This window comes from Sander vitreus, chromosome 22 (assembly GCF_031162955.1).
Source record: "Sander vitreus isolate 19-12246 chromosome 22, sanVit1, whole genome shotgun sequence".
NCBI classification, from domain to species: Eukaryota; Metazoa; Chordata; class Actinopteri; order Perciformes; family Percidae; genus Sander; species Sander vitreus.
In genome coordinates, this window is record NC_135876.1 from 1,993,909 (window position 1) to 2,012,779 (window position 18,871).

At 42.5% G+C, this 18,871-nt stretch overlaps 1 protein-coding gene across 1 annotated transcript in view; it reads left to right on the plus strand.

Moving 5' to 3' along the window:
* Window positions 1–18,871, plus strand: part of LOC144537064 (uncharacterized) — a 142,183-nt gene that overhangs the window by 60,921 nt on the left and 62,391 nt on the right. Inside the window, 3 exon segments of the mRNA XM_078280481.1 lie at window positions 6,783–6,896; window positions 10,542–10,628; window positions 18,485–18,673. Coding sequence (XP_078136607.1) covers window positions 6,783–6,896; window positions 10,542–10,628; window positions 18,485–18,673 — 390 coding nt within the window.

Genomic DNA, 18,871 nt, shown 5'->3' on the forward strand with positions numbered 1-18,871 from the left:
AAAATTCACGCAAATTTAACCAATCGCCGTGAATTCAGTCCGACTCGCAATTTAGTTCAACCACGGCAACTTCGACACAGATTTGACCAATGACCGGAGCCTCCTGTGACTTGCACTGGTATCTGACACTGAGAGCCACTGACCAAGCGTCAGTATTTGACGAGTTGGTAATGAGAACAGGTTGACGGAACACACGTACGTCGCCAAAGTCATTTAGTTTCTGGTATGAAAATGAGACGTGTGTGACTCAAACATCTCACATTTACCAACAAAACATACAACGAAAAACCTGTGCAAAACAATTCAGACCGTCCTGCCAACCTGTAAAAATGTTGACATCAAAGTACGCTGTTATGATTAATCACCCTAAAGTCGCTAAAAGCTGCTGCATGTTTTAATCCGGTCTGCTCTCTGCCCAACAGGCGAGGCTGCTGCTCAGTTCTCCCCGCGACTAAAACACACTCACATATACGGTAGATGCAGGAGAATCCAGAGATGAGACAGTAATTAGACGATAACTTGAGTTGAGGACAGCTATGCTCGTTGTAGCAAGTGCAATAAAAAGTTAAAGAAGTTCTTTATCAAACCGTAAGTGAATGCGCGTCCCAGGCCAGGATGGAAATGAACTTTTTAAAATGTGAACATCAACCAGCCACTGACAGATATGTTTAAGTTTGATTCATTCCATTGTAAATTATCATTTTGTGTCTTAAATCCACCAGCCATTTTCATTTTCATATGATACCAGCATTTGCAGCATCCTGAGCCTTTTTGTTAAGGTTACTTGGAACACTCAGCCCAGCATAGTTGTATTCTCACTGAAACAAGGTTCCTTTTCATTTGAAAGAATCATAAATAAATAAATAAAAAATTGCAGCTTTTTTTGTGCAATTTTCATTGTCTTCTGCAATTTCATCGCAACAAAAATACAGAAGAGATTGATTTTATTTTTTTTCTCAAAATCAGGCATTTTGGGCTGCAACAATTCCAAAGAAGGGTGTCAAATCCTGGAGTGACTGCAGTATAGTCATTTACTAGTCACGCATTGCCAGATCTTCCTCCACAGCGCTGCGAAAGAGGGTCTGGCTAGTCAACACAGCATTCTGGGATGGGAGAAAAACGTGCTCTGGTTTATTGGCATTTCTTTAAACCAATCACAATCGTCATGGGCGGCGCTTAGCTCCACACAGTGCCGCTGCAATATCATCGGGAAGATAACGTTGCCGGACCGGGCAAGGCCTCGGTTTCTTCGCCAACTGCCTCCGTCTCACTCAGACTTACCCTGGGTAAGTCCCCGCTGCTGCAGGGGATAACTTGACGTAGTAGTGGAATGATTTTACTTTCACAGCGAGAAAGTGAGGAGCACTCACTCTGACTGACAAACAAAAAAAGAATGCTCGATTTGAAGAATCTCAGTCTAGTCTAAAGAAACTTTTCTGTAATTTTATGTGGAGAAATAGACATCCCAGACTGTGCTTGTCTCTGTTGTACTTGCCCTGTAGCTTAACTGCCCCAACTTCTTGTGGTACTGTTGGGCTACTCAAATTAGAACGATGAGGTTTTATTATTCGGGAGGAAAATCGCCAGCATGGAAAGATATTGAATCTGGTTCTGAAAAGATTTCTTTACCTGCATATATATATTCAGATACTCTTAAAAGCCTTAAAAAAAGACATCTAATCCTATACTAAAGAACATGATCGTGGTATGAGGTACATACCACGTTCATACATAAATGAAACTCCTGTTCTTTCCAGATTTGGTCCGATTTGGGGTAACAAATGTGTGCCAGGTAGAGCTGATGGTGGTTTTAAAGCATGGGCTGAAAGAGGAATAAAGCAAATTAAGGACATGTGTAATCCAGTAGATCCATCCATCCATCCATCTTCATCCGCTTATCCGGGGTCGTGGTCGCGGGGTAGCAGCTCCAGCAGGGGACCCCAAACTTCCCTTTCCCGGGCCACATTAACCAGCTCCGACTGGGGATCCCCGAGGCGTCTCCCAGGCCAGGTTAGAGATATAATCCCTCCACCTAGTCCTGGGTCTCCCCGAGGCCTCCTCCCAGCTGGACGTGCCTGAACACCTCCCTAGGAGGCGCTCAGGGGCATCTCTACCAGATGCCCGAACCACCTCAACTGGCTCCTTTCGACGCAGCGAGCAGCGGCTCTACTCCGAGCTCCTCACGGATAACTGAGCTTCTCACCCTATCTCTAAGGGAGACGCCAGCTACCCTCCTGAGGAAACCCATTTCGGCCGCTTGTACCCTGGATCTGTTCTTCGGTCATGACCCAGCCTTCATGACCATAGGTGAGGGTAGGAACAAAAACTGACCGGTAGATTGAGAGCTTTGCCTTCTGGCTCAGCTCTCTTTCATCACAACGGTGCGATAAATTGAATGTAATACCGCACCTGCTGTGCCGATTCTCCGACCAATCTCCCGCTCCATTGTCCCCTCACTCGCGAACAAGACCCCAAGGTACTTGAACTCCTTCACTTGGGGTAAGGACTCATTCCCTACCTGGAGAAGGCACTCCATCGGTTTCCTGCTGAGAACCATGGCCTCCGATTTAGAGGTGCTGATCCTCATCCCAGCCGCTTCACACTCGGCTGCGAACCGATCCAGTGAGTGCTGAAGGTCACAGGCCGATGATGCCATCAGGACCACATCATCTGCAAAAAGCAGCGATGAGATCCCCAGCCCACCGAACTGTAACCCCTCTCCACCCCGACTACGCCTCGATATCCTGTCCATAAATACTACAAACAGGATTGGTGACAAAGTGTAGCCCTGGCGGAGGCCAACTCTCACCTGAAACGAGTCCGACTTACTGCCGAGAACCCGGACACAGCTCTCGCTTTGGTCGTACAGAGATTGGATGGCCCTGAGAAGGGACCCTCACCCTGTACTCCCGCAGCACCTCCCACAGTATCTCCCGGGCACCCGGTCATACGCCCTTCTCCAGATCCACAAAACACATGTAGACTGGTTGGGCATACTCCCAGGCTCCCTCCAGGATCCTTGCGAGAGTAAAGATCTGGTCCGTTGTTCCACGACCAGGACGGAACCGCAGATGATAATATTAAAACATTTGAGGACCTAGTAGCCATGTATGATATCCCCCATAAACATTTTTTTTTTTTTTAATATTTACAACTCATAAGTTTTATTAGATCTTATCAAACTCAATCCACTACCATCCCAAGCCTTTCCTCACTGGAGAAAAATCAGATCAAAGATCGCTTCGGGAAAGGAATCATTTTGGGTATATATGACCTTCTGAGGGACAGTTCACTTGACTCTGACTGATCTACAAGAGGAAATTTCAAACAAAGAGTGGATTGCTGCATGTAAGAATGCTCAATCTCAAATTGCTAAAAAATGCTAAAATTGCTGCAATACAATTGGTTAATGAGAATATACATTACGCCAGGTAAACTAAATGTATTTATACCCAGTATTCCAGACCTATGCACAAGATGTGGGGAAGACAAGGGAACATTTTTTCATTGTATATGGACGTGTCCCAAAATAGGTGAATTCTGGGAAGAAGTTAGAAGGTTTACAGGAAATTCTATCAATCCATATGATAATAGAACCTAAGTTGTTTGTGTTAGGCATATACCCCAAAAATATCATATTAGTTGTGGGAAACAGATTTTTGTAAACTTTTGCCTACTACAGGTCAAAAGATGAATTGCAATAACATGGAGAAGCAGTGGGAGACCAAGTATCAGACAGTGGTTAAAGGAAATGTCTCTATGTCTTCCTCTGGAAAAGATCACTTTTACACTTAAGGACAAACAAGAGGAGTTTCAATTGACATGGGGTCCCTTTATAAACTACATTAGGGACAAAGATCTGTCTCTTATGCTCGGGGAACTGGGGGAGGGATAATGATAACCTCTGCGGTAGAGGCCGTTCAGCACACCTTCTTCGATTGAAATTTAGATAAGGCACTATAGTGTACCAACATCTCCCTTTATGTATGTATTTATTTATAGCTACTTTATTTTTATCTATATATATTTTTTAATATGTGTGTGTGTGTGTGTGTGTGTGTGTGTGTGTGTGTGTGTGTGTATGTATGCATAAGTATTATGTTTAATTTAATTATCTTTTCTTTGCAAATGTAGTTGTGTGAATGGAAACGGGTGTACCTATATAGTTACATAGCTATTAGCTATAACAGTTCATGTATTCTTCAGTATAGATGGTTAAAAGACTATATATATATATATATATATATATATATATATATATATATATATATATATATATATATATATATATATATATATATATATATATTAGAGATGCACCGATAGACCGGCCGGTGTGTGGAATTGGCCGGTTTTCGCGTACTCGAGTACGTGAAATACGAGTTACAGTTCACACAGACGCGACAGCACAGTCTCTTTTTCCTTTCTCTCAACGTTTCCGCCGTGTGTCGCGCATACCCGCTCGCGGTGTGAAGCGCGTGTCGGCGCTATTCTCACACATGTAGGAACCTCGTGAATTAACCTGCAACATGTCAGCTGTTTGGAGATTCTTCAGCGCGTGTGCAGAAGATAACAAGTTTGCAATATGCAACACCTGCAAGGAAAGAGTAGGGCGTGGAGGGACGACACCAAAAACCAAAATCACATTTTCTTTAGTTGGATATCTGATGTGAAAGAAGGAAATGGTTCTAACGTTGCTTTTTAGATGTGTGTGAATGTCCCACACCAGGAGTCATTTATATAGTTCTGTTTTATAGTGATCCATTATCTGTTCAAAAAATGTTCTATGTTCTGTGCAAAATGTTCTATTAAAGAAAAGAGAGAAAATAAATATGTGTGTGTGCTGTAAAGAGGTTAGAAAAAATGAAATCGGAATCGGCTAAAATCGGTATCAGCTGGCCTAACAAAAAGAAAATCAGAATCAGCCTAGAAAGTTGTAATCGGTGCATCTCTAATATATATATAGAGATATATATATATATATATATATATATATATGATAGATATATATCTATATAGATATATAGATATATAGATATATAGATATATATATATCTATATAGATATATATCTATATAGATATATAGATATATATCTATATAGATATATCTCACTCTTGTACTGGGATGTTGTAAAAAAAAAAACATACAGGCATCTACTTTGACTCTCTAGTTTTTTTTTATATAATACGGTTGGTAATTTTGCCCAAGAGATATTTTGAGTGATGCGTACTTACCAGACAGCTACCATCTTTGAGGTTATGTATTTACGTAACCTCCCTCCCCCAATTCAAAAACACCCTCTGGTCACAGCTTTAGATAAGACTGGGATTTACCCGAGGCAACCAGAGTGGCACAGTAAGGGGTACAAATGCAATAGTGGGAGAGAAATTAGAGGTTTTCATACCAGTGCCCCTGACTGCCCTTTCAAAGCTGCTTAGTCTGATTTCAGCACCTTGGACAGCAGCACAGCGCAGCGGGGGGAAACATCCGCCTGTTCCATGCCACACTTTTGCTTCAGTGATTTAACTAAGAGCAGAAGACACTCAGTGCATTTAGGTGTACTCGTTTGGCCACCGTAGCCTTGTCTTAAGTCTACTGTGACCTTGCGCCTCTCCTGTTATCGCCTCAAATGTGTGTTTCCTAAGCAGAGAGAGAAACTCAAAGAGAGGCAGACAGACACAAATATGAGACCATAAGGACAAGTGCTGCAGCACTAGTGTTTTTGAATCAATCAGTGACCCTGCCGACGGAGTGTTTTCTGCGCCCTGTCGAGACAGACAATGCATGGCCCCTGTGTGTGTCTGATATATGGAAGCGGTTGTGACTTTGGGTGGCGTCCTGTCTGTTCGCCTCACTGTCACCCTCTGTGAACACTGCTGGGAGAGGAATGCCATTGGTGCCTCCCTCTTTCTCTCCTCTGCCCTCCCCTCCCTCTCTCCTTCCCTGTTACTATCCATTTTCTTTCTTTTCCTCCCTTTCATCCCTCTTTTATTTCCCCTTTCCATTTCTCATTCTTTGAATCCTCTTTCCTGCTTTTCTCTCCTTCCTTGCTGTCTTTTCATTCCACCCTTCATCTTCCTCTCTGACCCTCCGCCTGCCTTTCCCTCGCGGCATGTTTTCTTCTTCTTCTCCTTCCATTTTTACCTTCAACTCCCAAACAGCCACATTACATCTGCTAGTCTGGGTTCTGGCCTGTGCGGTCCAATCAGGACCCCTGGTTGTAGACTGGAACAAGAGTTGAAGGGTGACTACCGCAGCGGAGAGAGAGAAGGCTTGGGCTATGGGAAGTCGAGGAGTGCAAGGGGAGGTGCTAGCTGGCAGGGTCTGGGACCTGAACCAGACAGACAGTGAAACGTCACACCAAACCCAGACTCCCCGACCGTGATGGCATTCTTGTTTGTGTGTGTGTCTGTGTATATCTTTGTGTGGCGATTGCATGTGTGTGTGACTGGGGGTTCACAGTGGTAGTAGCTCAGAGCCAGCTGAGGCTGCAGTGGAGACAGACAGAGACAGAGGCTCTGAGCACTGAGCAGCACATAGAAAATCACTTAATGTTGAGTTGTATGGGACTGGGATATCTTCTTTTGGGAGAAAAATTGGCAGGTGAGATAGAGTCCACTATATAGAAATGTTTGTTTTGTAAATGCCTATGTATGAGTCATTTTGAATTTGTGCTCAGCGGAGTGTGATTGCCTCATCTCATTAAATTACAGTTGTACAGTAGCGTATCATCAGAGAAGAGGGGGAACTGATGTTCGATGATCTATGTTGTCACTGCAGGTTGTAAGCTGACAGCGGGGGTACAGACATCACTGTTGCGCCCAGAGCCACAGGGAGAGGTGCGGACACGCTCACTTGACCAGCAGCAGGCCTTGGCTACAGACTTCATATCAGGTACGAAGGTCAAGTACATAAGTCCAAAGTGAAACTTCCAAATTGAAAATTGATGAATGAAATAAATCAAAAATGTTTGAAAAAAACTATTTTTTTTCCATGGATAGTGCAGCACTAGTTTATTTTGGTGTCACTCATGGTATTTTTATTTCTTAACAGGCCATTTTAAAGTCCACCTCCTTTCAAAGATGTGTTTTTCTTATGTTAATGTTCCCTAAAATGTCTGTTCAGACTATAGTGACTTGTATGTGTGCAAAGTTTGTCACTACAGAGGTGTTTTCACATTCCTCTACTGCAAGGGGGGGGTCTCTGTGCAGAAATTTGAGATTCAAACGTACCCTGGGTAAGCTTGAGTCTGGGTCTGACTGACGCCGGATTCAGACACGACGCCGAAACTTTAGTTGCAGACCGCAAGCTCGCGGAGCTCGGCAAGTGGGGCGTCCGCCATCAGAGGCACCTGCCTGAGCCTGCTCGCGGGGCTTGGCGAGACCGCCATCCTGCCGCCACCTGTCTGAATCCAGCATGTAGGCTATGGCTGAATCACGCCAATGTTTCTAGCCATCTTAATGTTAACCAGATACTACAATGTAGTCACTGAATGAGTCTCAGGGCGTTTCCACACCTGCCTTGTTTAGTTCGGTTGAATCGAAGCCTGGAGCGTTTAGGCCCTTGTTGTGGTTCATTTGGGCAGGTGGGAACATAGCTATCACACTTGGGTGCGGACCGAGTATAAATGAACTCTGGTAAGCTTCGGTACAGTTCGTTTGTGGTGAGATTGTCATCCGACCCAACTACGAGGTGTACTCCAAATGTGAGCTAAACGGCTCCTGTAGTCAGGTGTGCTTTGCATTCTGCGATGCGGCAGAGCATGCAAACTGTAACAGCTTGCTGTTGCATCTCCGTGGTCAAACAAGCCAAGTTTGAGACAGACAGGCACAGGCCGAGCAGAGCGAAGTCTCGCCGAGCAGACGCAGTAACTTCGCTTTTAATTATTAACTAGCTTGACCGTATTAAAAAATATGCACTAGTCCAGGACACAGGACCTTCTTCCTGTATTTACTTTGTTGCTCCCAGACACATCTGACCAAGTGAACGTTCTTGTGTGGTTTGTAGTGATGCATTTTGGTTAGCTTGGATATTTCACTTTGTGAAAAGAAACTGAACCAAGCGGAAAACCCTACAAGTTTACAAACGTATCAACTGATTTAGACCGGGGTCCTGTTTCACAAAAGCAGAATATATACATCCAGGATAACTGATAAAGCGATGCTTGACCTAGTCTAATCTGTGCATCCTGGCTTGGTGCGTTTCACGAAGGCCAAGCCAGGCTGAGGAGGAGGACTAGGTCGAGCCAGGCTGAGGAGGAGAGACTAGGTCGAGCCAGGCTGAGGAGGAGAGACTAGGTCGAGCCAGGCTGAGGAGGAGAGACTAGGTCGAGTCAGGCTGAGGAGGAGAGACTAGGCCAAGTCAGGCTGAGGAGGAGAGACTAGGTCGAGTCAGGCTGAGGAGGAGAGACTAGGTCGAGCCATGCTGAGGAGGAGAGACTAGGTCGAGTCAGGCTGAGGAGGAGAGACTAGGTCGAGCCAGGCTGAGGAGGAGGACTAGGTCGAGTCAGGCTGAAGTAATTCAGATAGATGCGCGTCCCCGGCTTTCCTCAGAAGACCGCGAGGTCGATCACAGATTTACTGATGCCAAAATGGAGAATACACATTGTACATACTTTATACAGAGTGAGCAGCAGCTTCTTGTGGAAGTATGATGACGTGGAACACATTATTTGTATAAAAAGAAAAGAAGCACGGCCGCTGTAATGAAACAACGAGAGAAAGCGTAGCAGACGATCACAGACCGACCATGTAAGTAGACTAAATATATACATTAACTGACTACTGCTCTGAATTGAAACCGTCATAATCATTCCATTCAAGGATTAGGCTACTAATCATTTGCACAAATTAACAGTAACATCAATTTTCTAGGCTAGAATATGATGCGTAAATATCTGTTTCTCCCTCTATTTCCTAAGTCATATTAACTTCCACTGCTCGCTTTTAATGCAGAGTGTACAACTGTTGGTTTTTGCAAATGACAAGTGACTCATTGAATGGTTTCAGTTAAGAGCAGTAGTTCATAAATGTATATTTTTAGACTATCATTCAGTCTGTCCGCTATTATCTGCCACACGTTTTCTCGCGTTTCTTTTATTGTTTAAAGAGGACGAGTTTCCTTCTCTACATATTGTATGCCTTGCTCCCTTGTATATATGGAGATAGAAAATAAAGACACTGAAGAAATTGGACTCTAAAATCTAGAAACTCTAAAGATAATTAAGTGATAAATCCCATGCACACTGTAAACATGAATGGAACAGAGTATATTCATCAGTTATTTCCCCCCCCAGCAAAATATAAGGTCAAAAACCATTGGGGTGTCCTCCCCCTGTTGTTACATGATTGTACAGTAGCCTACAACACTAGATGGTTACTGGTCCAGTAAACTAAGACGATCATTTGGGAGGATTGTACATTTAGGATATGTTCTTAAAATTGTACAATCCTCCCAAATTATAGTCCCAGTTTACTGGACAACACAGATTGTGTGCTAAGAATGCTGAATACAATGCACATGGAAGAGGAACAAACATGATCCTTATTGTTAAAGAATAAAAAAAAAAAAATGAATCAACTAAAATAATTCAAGGTGCATTGGTCCACTATAGAAATATACAGCATTATATGTATCGCCCTTAGTAACAGACTTCATTTAAAACACATTTGAAATGTTATCAGCCTTTTCTAATTATCTCAACAACTGCCATAATATATTCATCAAACTTCTAACAATATGAACAGCAGTCTTCATACAGCAATATAACAGTAACAATGACTGTTTCACATGAATAATTATTTAAAAAAAATAATGGTCACAACTTTAAATAATAACAGTACTTAAATGAACAGCAATATGCACCTGTTGTATTTTAATCCAGGCTGATAACAATAGGGTCAAACCACTGCTGGGGGGTCAGAAAAGGCTCCAGGATTAAATCAATCCTGGCTGTTAGCCTGGTCGGGAGCAGGCTAGCTGTTAGCCTGGCTGTTAGCCTGGCTGTTAGCCTGGTCGGGAGCAGGCTAGCTGTTAGCCTGGCTGTTAGCCTGGCTGTTAGCCTGGCTGTTAGCCTGGTCGGGAGCAGGCTAGCTGTTAGCCTGGCTGTTAGCCTGGTCGGGAGCAGGCTAGCTGTTAGCCTGGCTGTTAGCCTGGTCAGGAGCAGGCTAGCTGCACAGAATAAATCTCCATGGTGATTTATGTGCCTCCGCTTTCGTGAAACCGAGTCAAGGCTAAATTCATCCAGGATAACTGATACATCCTGGCTTCATCCCTTATCTTGGTTTTGTGAAACAGGCCCCAGAGCAAACAAACTATAGGTGGGAAATGCCCTCGGCATAGCACGAGATGTGGTGGTGGTCAAGGCCAGATCCAGAATTTCTCTTTGAGGGTCATAAGTTTGTCCTCCGTTTCAGTTTTTTCGCTAAAGTTGACTTAATACAACTACTTCTTCCTCCACACTTTTTCTCTGTCGTCCCTCCTGCCCTTCCCTTTACTGTTAACCATGACACCCTTTCTTTTTACCTTCCCTCTTGCCAGCTTCCATGGCAGGTTATTCAGATCCTCTGGACTCTCAGACCAGCCCTGCCCAAATGATGGATACTGGCCGGATGGAAGCTTTTTCAGGTATACTGCCACACTGCATTAGTACTGATGCTGGAACTACTACTATGATAATAGGAGCACTACTAATAATAATAACACAATTTCATTTATAGTGGACTTTTCCAACATTAAGTTGACAAGTGCTTCACACACCTGAGCTAAAAATATCTTTTGAAAGTTTTAGATAGAATAGTCATACATTCATCTTCTACATGCACACAACTCAATATTTGGCCATTATTTTTCACCACTAAAACTAAGTGATAGCACTAGCTTGCATCAATAGCACCACTTAGTTTGAATTAGAGTGCTGAGTGGTATTAACAGTGATATCACATTTTTGCTTTTAACTGAACTGGCAATGCAAATGTTTTCTTCTCCAAGTGCCATTACAGAAACAGAGTGTGACACCATCATTCCATCATGGTGCTTTTTTTTGTTGAAACACCTGTTGCCCATCTAATGCCTGTTTCAGTCTTCCGATGAAAATATATATTAGTTTTAGTCACAAAATAGTCATTACGTTTGTTTTTAGACACTGACGACAGTCTACATATAGTTACGTCAGTGACTTTCCCTAGAAAATATGGTTGTCAATCCCAAACTGAATATAGCCAGACACTTACTTGACATTATCTTAACCTTACTGCATATACTTTACTTAACTTAAATATTGTTCACTGTCTATTAACTCTGCCTAACATTCAAAAATAGTATTTGCATTAGTTATTATAGTTTGACAGTCTACATTCATCCTGTCCTCATTCCTACCAATAGCATATAGCAGAACAGCAAAGATCTCCAACTTGAAGCAACACATTAATAACTTCACTTCCATAGCTCTTGATAATGTTACATTAACATAAGGCCCGTATTTGTGATTTGTCCCAGCTGTTGTGTTGCCATGTTTGCATTGTGTTGTTATTAGTGGACTTGCCGATGACTTTAGTCCATAAATTGATTATTTTGTCATTGCAAGTACAGGTAGCTAGCTAACATTACTGAGGGTTCCCCCTACCATTATAAGGCTTAGGCACAGCAACCAAGCCGTTTTGGGCACCACCTAAATGACTTTTCTCAGATCTAATGATTGCAGTTGGTCCCCAGTGAACTTCTTTAGCAAGTTTGTCTTTAAAGGGGTGATAGAATGATTATATAGGGTATTAAACACTGTTCCTTAAGGTCTCCTAATAGGGTATGTAACATTGGTTGTGCTGAAAATGGCCCGGGTGCTATTCTGTGGGCCCTAATGCATCCCTGTATTTTGGCCCTATTTGGAATGAGAGATGCCGGTGCTGCCTGGGTTGCTGCCTCACCTCCCGTCCTTTCACAGACCCCGGGTACACTTTCGGCATAACTATAGTATTATTACAGTTTGAATTTCGTCACGGCATGTATATCACAGCTACCCTAAGGTCTTACAAAGCTAAGACTTTTGTCCGATTTCAATTTAAGGCATTTTTGTGAATTTGAGGGGTCTCGTTAGGAGGAGCTGCTAGCTAGGCTATGTGTCCCATTCATTCCTATGGGAAAAGATCGCCACTACACTTTTGGCATAACTATAGTATATTTACACTTTGAATTTCGTCACGGCATGTATATCACAGCTACCCTAAGGTCTTACAAAGCTTAGCTAACACTTTTGTCCGATTTCAATTTAATGCATTTTTGTGAATTTCAGAGGTCTCTTTTGGACAGGGGTATTCAACTACATTTTAAAAAGGTCCAGTTAGAGAAAATGTTTTGAAGCAAAGGTCCGGAAGAGCATAATGTCTAACAATTCAGTGTTATATATATTTAAGTAGCCTAGTAGTCATATCACCATCTGAATGTAATCAATAACTGACCGTCAAGTCAAATTAATTCAGTACAATTCAAAAACTTGTTGACAATATTTATTGTCACGTAACATAGAACTGAACATATATGTATGACTGTAGATATGTATAATGTTCTCTCGTTAACTAAATAAAACTAGGGCTGCATTTCAAAATAAGAGAAAATAAATAAAATGTGAAAATTGTGCATTTTCAAAAAAAGTGTTCAGAAAAATAATATGAAGGGAGGAAAAGTTTGAATTTCCCCTTTTCTGTTTCACATCTTGACTCAACAGTCTCAACCAATTTTACAAATAATAAATCTCAACAGGTCTTAACAATTGAACAGTTTTAGAGTATCACTTTCTTCCCCTCATATCCCACTCCCCCATGTTTTTACTCAGTGAGAGAATTGAGCTTTAGCCCGTCTTGCCAGGATTTTAAACCTGGGCTTGAATGGAGTCAGAGCCATTCTCATACACGTGAGGGTGCTCATTGGTGAGCCTGGAACGATATTTAGTTTTAATTATGGTCATTGTGGAGAAAGCTGCCTCGCAGTTGTATGTGGAGCCAAACATGGTCAAGATGTATAGGGCTGCTTCCCTCAGACCTGAGAAAGCAGTCTCAGGGACCATTTGGAGCCAGAAAGTGGAAGGGTCAGTTCTTACAAACTGCTCTTTCAGGGCCACATCTGCTTGGTGATCAACCAATTGCATCTGGAGAGACCCAGCATTTACCCATTTAAAGTGCTGTGTGACTTCCTTTGAGAACCCCCTGACATCTGTGATCAGAAATGGGTTCTGAATGAACATGGTGAGCTGCTCTCCAAAGCTGAAGCTGTCAAAACGGTTGCTGAAGTTTACAATCAGCTTATCAATAAAATCAACAAAAGAAGACCAATCTCTCTGTCCCTGAACCTGTTCCTCCCTGCAGGTCTTCCTTGAACACTTCAAGTTTCTTCTGAAAGGAGCCAACAGCTGTCATCAGTTCACAAATTGAATTGTCCTTGTCCTGTAGCCTCAAAATCAGTTCATTCAGATGTGACGTAATATCAACCAAAAAGGCCACGTTATCCATCCATTTCTAATTTTCTAAAAAGAGAGAAAACTGTGTTGCCTTCTGACTGCTTAGCTCTGCCAAAAAATATGCTAATTCCCTCCTGATGGACCAAAAGGGGGGGTCCTTTAGCTCTAGCACCCTGCTTTTGCTGAGCCATCTCACATTGTTGTGCAGCAAAAGATCATCAGCATTGGCATCAACTTCTCTGAGGAATTCCCTAAGCATGCGATGCTGGTAGGAAGAGGATGCCCTGAGAAAATGTATCATTTTCATCATTGTATTCATCACCTCAGCATGCTCTTCTGACAGGGACACACAGAGGACAGATTGATGAATGATGCAATGGTAAAAGCTCAGGATTGTCCCCTTTCAGTCTTGCTACAGCCCCTTTTCTTTCCCTATCATAGAAGGGGCTCCATCTGTGGTTATTGGAACCACTTGTTTTGGCTCTATTCCTCTTTTTGTTAACATCTTTTTAATGGCCAGGTAGAGATCCTCTCCTCTTGTACTGGTCTGAAGGGGAGTGACACCTAACCTAAATGTCTTCACAGAATGTTTTCTGGTCTGTGTTGAAAAACCTGGCATACACTAACAGCTGAGCATTGTCACATATGTCAGTGGACTCATCCACAGCTAAGCCTACACATGGTGCCTGATGCATGGCTTCATCTAGCTGGGTTAGCACATCCTGAGTTCATATTTCACTTTTCTTTGTGGCAGATGATGCTGACATGGGAATTTGCTTTATTTTATCACAAAGCTCATTTTTTTGTTTTCCCTCAAGTAGTGTTTCAGCTACTGCACTCATGCTTTCTTTGACAACCCCTCCATCTGTAAATGGCTTTTTGTGTTTACCCAAAATCCAAGAAACTCTGAGGGAACACTCAAGAGCACGTTGTTGGGCAGTGAATGTGTGGCTCAGGGTCCTGGTGGACTGGTCATATTGGGCTCTGAGACTACTTATTTTCTGTGATCTCAATTCAGATTTGAGTGGGTATGTTTGTTCAAAACCTTTATGTTTTGTCTCATAATGGCGTTTCACATTGGCACTTTTAATAAGTGCCACGGTTTCTGCACATATGAGACACACTGGTTTACTGCTCCCATTGGGAAGTATGAACAGAAATAAGTCTGTCCATTCTGGATTAAATGCTCTGTTTTCACTGTCCACTTTTCTTTTTTTGGAGAGTGCCATTTGTTCCTTATTTTTCTCTGTTACCCTTTTTCTGCCTCACTCGTCTGTTTCGCTCCCTTTCACCGTCTCACTCGTCTGTATCTCTCCCTTTCTCCGTCTCACTCGTCTGTATCTCTCCCTTTCTCCGTCTCACTCGTCTGTATCTCTCCCTTTCTCCGTCTCACTCGTCTGTATCTCTCCCTTTCTCCGTCTCACTCGTCTGTATCTCTCCCTTTCTCCGTCTCACTCGTCTGTATCTCTCCCTTTCTCCGTCTCACTCGTCTGTATCTCTCCCTTTCTCCGTCTCACTCGTCTGTATCTCTCCCTTTCTCCGTCTCACTCGTCTGTATCTCTCCCTTTCTCCGTCTCACTCGTATTTTCCTCAACTTTCTCCGGCACACTCGTCTGTATCTCTCCCTTTCTCCGTCTCATTTGTCTGTTTTCGCTCCCTTTGTTGTTGTGTATCGCTATCTTTTTAATCCGACTTTCTTTTCCTGTGTAACTTGCCTCTAACTCTCTCATCTGTCTGCACTGTAGAGTCCCAATGTTTACCGCCCGGAATGCAAAGACTTCATTGGCTGAGTGGTATCACGTGGGATGGCTTAACTCACATGCAATTGGTCTGTGCGTTTCCTCATCCACTAAACCACTACCGTAAAGACTACAAAAGCTGCGTATATTAAAATAGAAGCGCCCCGTCAGGTTTTAATTCATAATCTTTTGTTTTGTTCCGGGTCCGTATGGGACGGCTTCTAGGTCCGGATCCGGACCGCGGTCCGCCTGTTAGTGACTTATGCCTTAGGAGGAGGCTAGCTAGCTCTCATTGATAGAGCTCCATCCAGCTCACTGCAGGCTCTATCAATGAGACTCGCGGACAAGACGCGTTTATTTCACCAATCGTTTGTTTAAATAACTCAACACACATATCCATTATAAGATTAACTGGAACCTGTGGTAAGAGATTGCTGGCGTAACGAGCTCGCTGACCGCGCTCTCACTCACACACACCGGCCATTTAGCAGGAAGAGGGGAGCTGCAGGCCCTGGAGCTCTGTCAGGGCAGCGGCGTTTGGTAGTCCAGTAACCGTGACTTTGCGCAGGTATGGAGCGCCGCGAGCTGCCGACCGTGACAGAGGTCCATCTAGCTCACAGCGGGCCGGGGTCTGTGAAGGAGGACAGGCCCGGCAGCAACCCAGGCAGCACCAGCCGCTGAACTCCGACACACAGTCGGACAAAATTTATATTAGCCATCAATTTTCGTAAAACTGCCCATATTTGACCTCTACATAGTTGATTTCTCACATAAAAAAGTCTCAAAAGTGAATTTAGTGTTGAAATAACAGACGAACAATGTATAAAATTTCTGAGATCTGCGCGACCTAGATTCACGAGACAAACTGGTCCCAGATCAGTCAGTGGCCTATGTACATTTTGGGGCGTTACAAAGAAAGAAGGTAGAGCCAATTAAGGTAGGAGATGAGGAGTTGACGTCAACTTTTAGCTTTGTTGAGATTCGCCCGTTTTCAGAGGCAGTTTCAAATTGTGAGATTTGCAGAGGAAAGAGGTATCAATGGGACTTTGAGCTTCTGTGTATGTCCTATTTAACCACCAAACTGTCGTTATTACACTATGACAAGGTAAACTCGGGTTTGCATTCTATCACCCCTTTAAGCTTTTTGAGTGTTATTTCTTTATTATCTGCTCTAGCTTTTCCAGTGTTTTAGACAGCGATATGGTAATATTAATGGTCCAAAATTATGTGAAATTGCATATTTATTTATTGAAAAATGTCAAATGATCTTGAGGGAGGACCCCTAAACCCCATGCCAAATACGTGCACCTGAGTCCTCCACAAACCTAGGGAAAACACTGTTACTGGCAGTTAGACCTGCACGATTAATCGTTATAAAATCGCGATCTCGATTCACCCTGTTCACGATTTAATTTTTAAATAACTTCAATGTGGTGCTCAATGTGCTCTAGGTGCCAAAATACATCTATGTTTGGTACTGCCAATTTGTTTTGTTTTGTCATGGTTCATGTGTGCAATAAACATTACACTTTTTGAGAAAAAGATTGTGGCAGAGAATCGTGATATCAATTCTAAGCTAAAAAATCGTGATTCATATTTTCCCCCGAATTGTGCAGGCCTACTGGCAGTGACATTGACATTGACTTTTAGTGTAACAGGCCTAGTACATACACAGCTAAATCTCTTCCGTAGAGGACATCTTTTTTGGCAGAAGAGGGTCTTGTTTAACCTACCAAAGGCATGTGTCTGTTTCTTAAAGGTCAACTTTTAGAATTGTGAAGGAACAGCAACCCAGTTATGCAAGCAGCTCGACCTTCACTGAGATTGAATTCTTCTTGTCTCTCTACAGTATGTCTCAGAGAGACAACAGTCTGTTAAACTGGGAAGCTACAATTTGGAATTTTTAACAGTAAGGTAAAAGGTGTTCCACTGGGCTCAATCATAGGTCCAGTTCTTTTCACCTAATATGTTATCATCAATAATATCATTTCATCTTTGGTAAACTGTCGTGCCTATCTGTGCGTGAAATGACACTGCTGATGATGTTGCTGATTCTGTTCATCTAGCAATTAAAAACTTACAGCGTTCCTTTAATATTCTGCAAGTAGCTCTTAAAGAATTAAGACTTGTACTAAATGCTGATAAAACTTTTATTCTGTTTTCCAGAGCCAGAGCTATAGATTATTCTAACCTTAATATTTCCACTATGAACGGATTTATGATTGAGTGAGTCACAGAATATAAATATCTCGGCATCTTGATGAAAATCTATCTTTCAAAGTTCACATTGATAATCTTGTGTGCCGACTCAGCAGTTTCCATGTCTGTCTTGAACTATGGTGATGTGATTTATAGACATGCATCATCTTCAACTCTTAAATCTCTGGACTCGGTCTACCACTCCGCCTTCAGATTCATAACCGGTCATGCCTTTGGTACACATCATTGTATTTCATATTGTATTGGGTGGTCTTCTCTCCAAGAAAGATGTGAAATTCACTGGTATCTATTTACCTATGAGGCTCTTATTGGAAAACTGACATCTTACAGAACTTATCAGACTCGCTCTGCTGACAGGCTTCTACTTCATGTTCCACAAGCTCACTCTGAACTTGGAAAAACTGCTTTTAGTTTAAGTGCACCGGACTCCTGGAACAAATTACAACACTAAAATCAACTCACTTGTGCCTTTTGGACAATTTAGAAATCTGGTTTTAAACCTGCTAACTTGTATTTGCTTCACATAATTGAATTTATTTTGCATCTGTTCCCATTATCCTAATTTACTTACCAAATAATTTTTCTAATTCAGAAATTGTTATTGTCTTTCAATCTTTCTTTGGATGGTTTATTCTTTTCTGTGTTGTTCTGTTTTTGTCTTTGTAATTTGACTCAATGTCATTGCAAATGAGGACCGCCCCTCAATGATCTCTCCAGGATAAATAAAGGTTTAACCAAAAAAAAAAAAAAAACGTGTAAAAATATTCTGCAATACATTTTCTGCTTTTCAAGTCATATAAGATCAACAATTACTGTGTAAACACATGAACACTTTGAAAAGCTACTACATTTACCTACTGTGCTATCACAGGCTACTAGGAACAAGATAGGTTCCCTATGGGTTGGAAAGACTATTACATGATGTCATTGGGCTACTCCGTAACATGGCAAGATACTCTCCATTAAAAGACATCAACGGACCACCTTGCATTATTTTTAGTACAACAGTAGCATCTGTGCTAAGAGAATCCCCAACACTGACCCTATATATCTGTGATTCTGCCTTTTATTTTCAGGTTTCTCCCAGCCTGGTGGGAGGGGGGTCAATGTGGAGTTGGGGTCTGCACCCCACTCAGCAGAGAAGATTCCAAGTATAGCAGGACCCCACCATCCCACAACCCCAGCGGGTTCAGAAGCCCCTAAAGAGCACAGCCCCATGCTGCCTGAACCCCAGACTCCTCGCAGCCCTCTGGATCTGTCATCAGGTAAAAAACAAAAATAACTTATGTACCAAAGATGTTAATTGCTAGACCTCTGTAATAGCTGACACACGCTGCTAATTGTTATTTAAACAACTGTAATATGACCAACTTCTGGAGCGTTGTTTGCACTTTACCGTCCTTGAATCATGAGGTGGTACATTGTTCATTCCTGCATTCTCACAGCAGGGATAACTCCAAAAA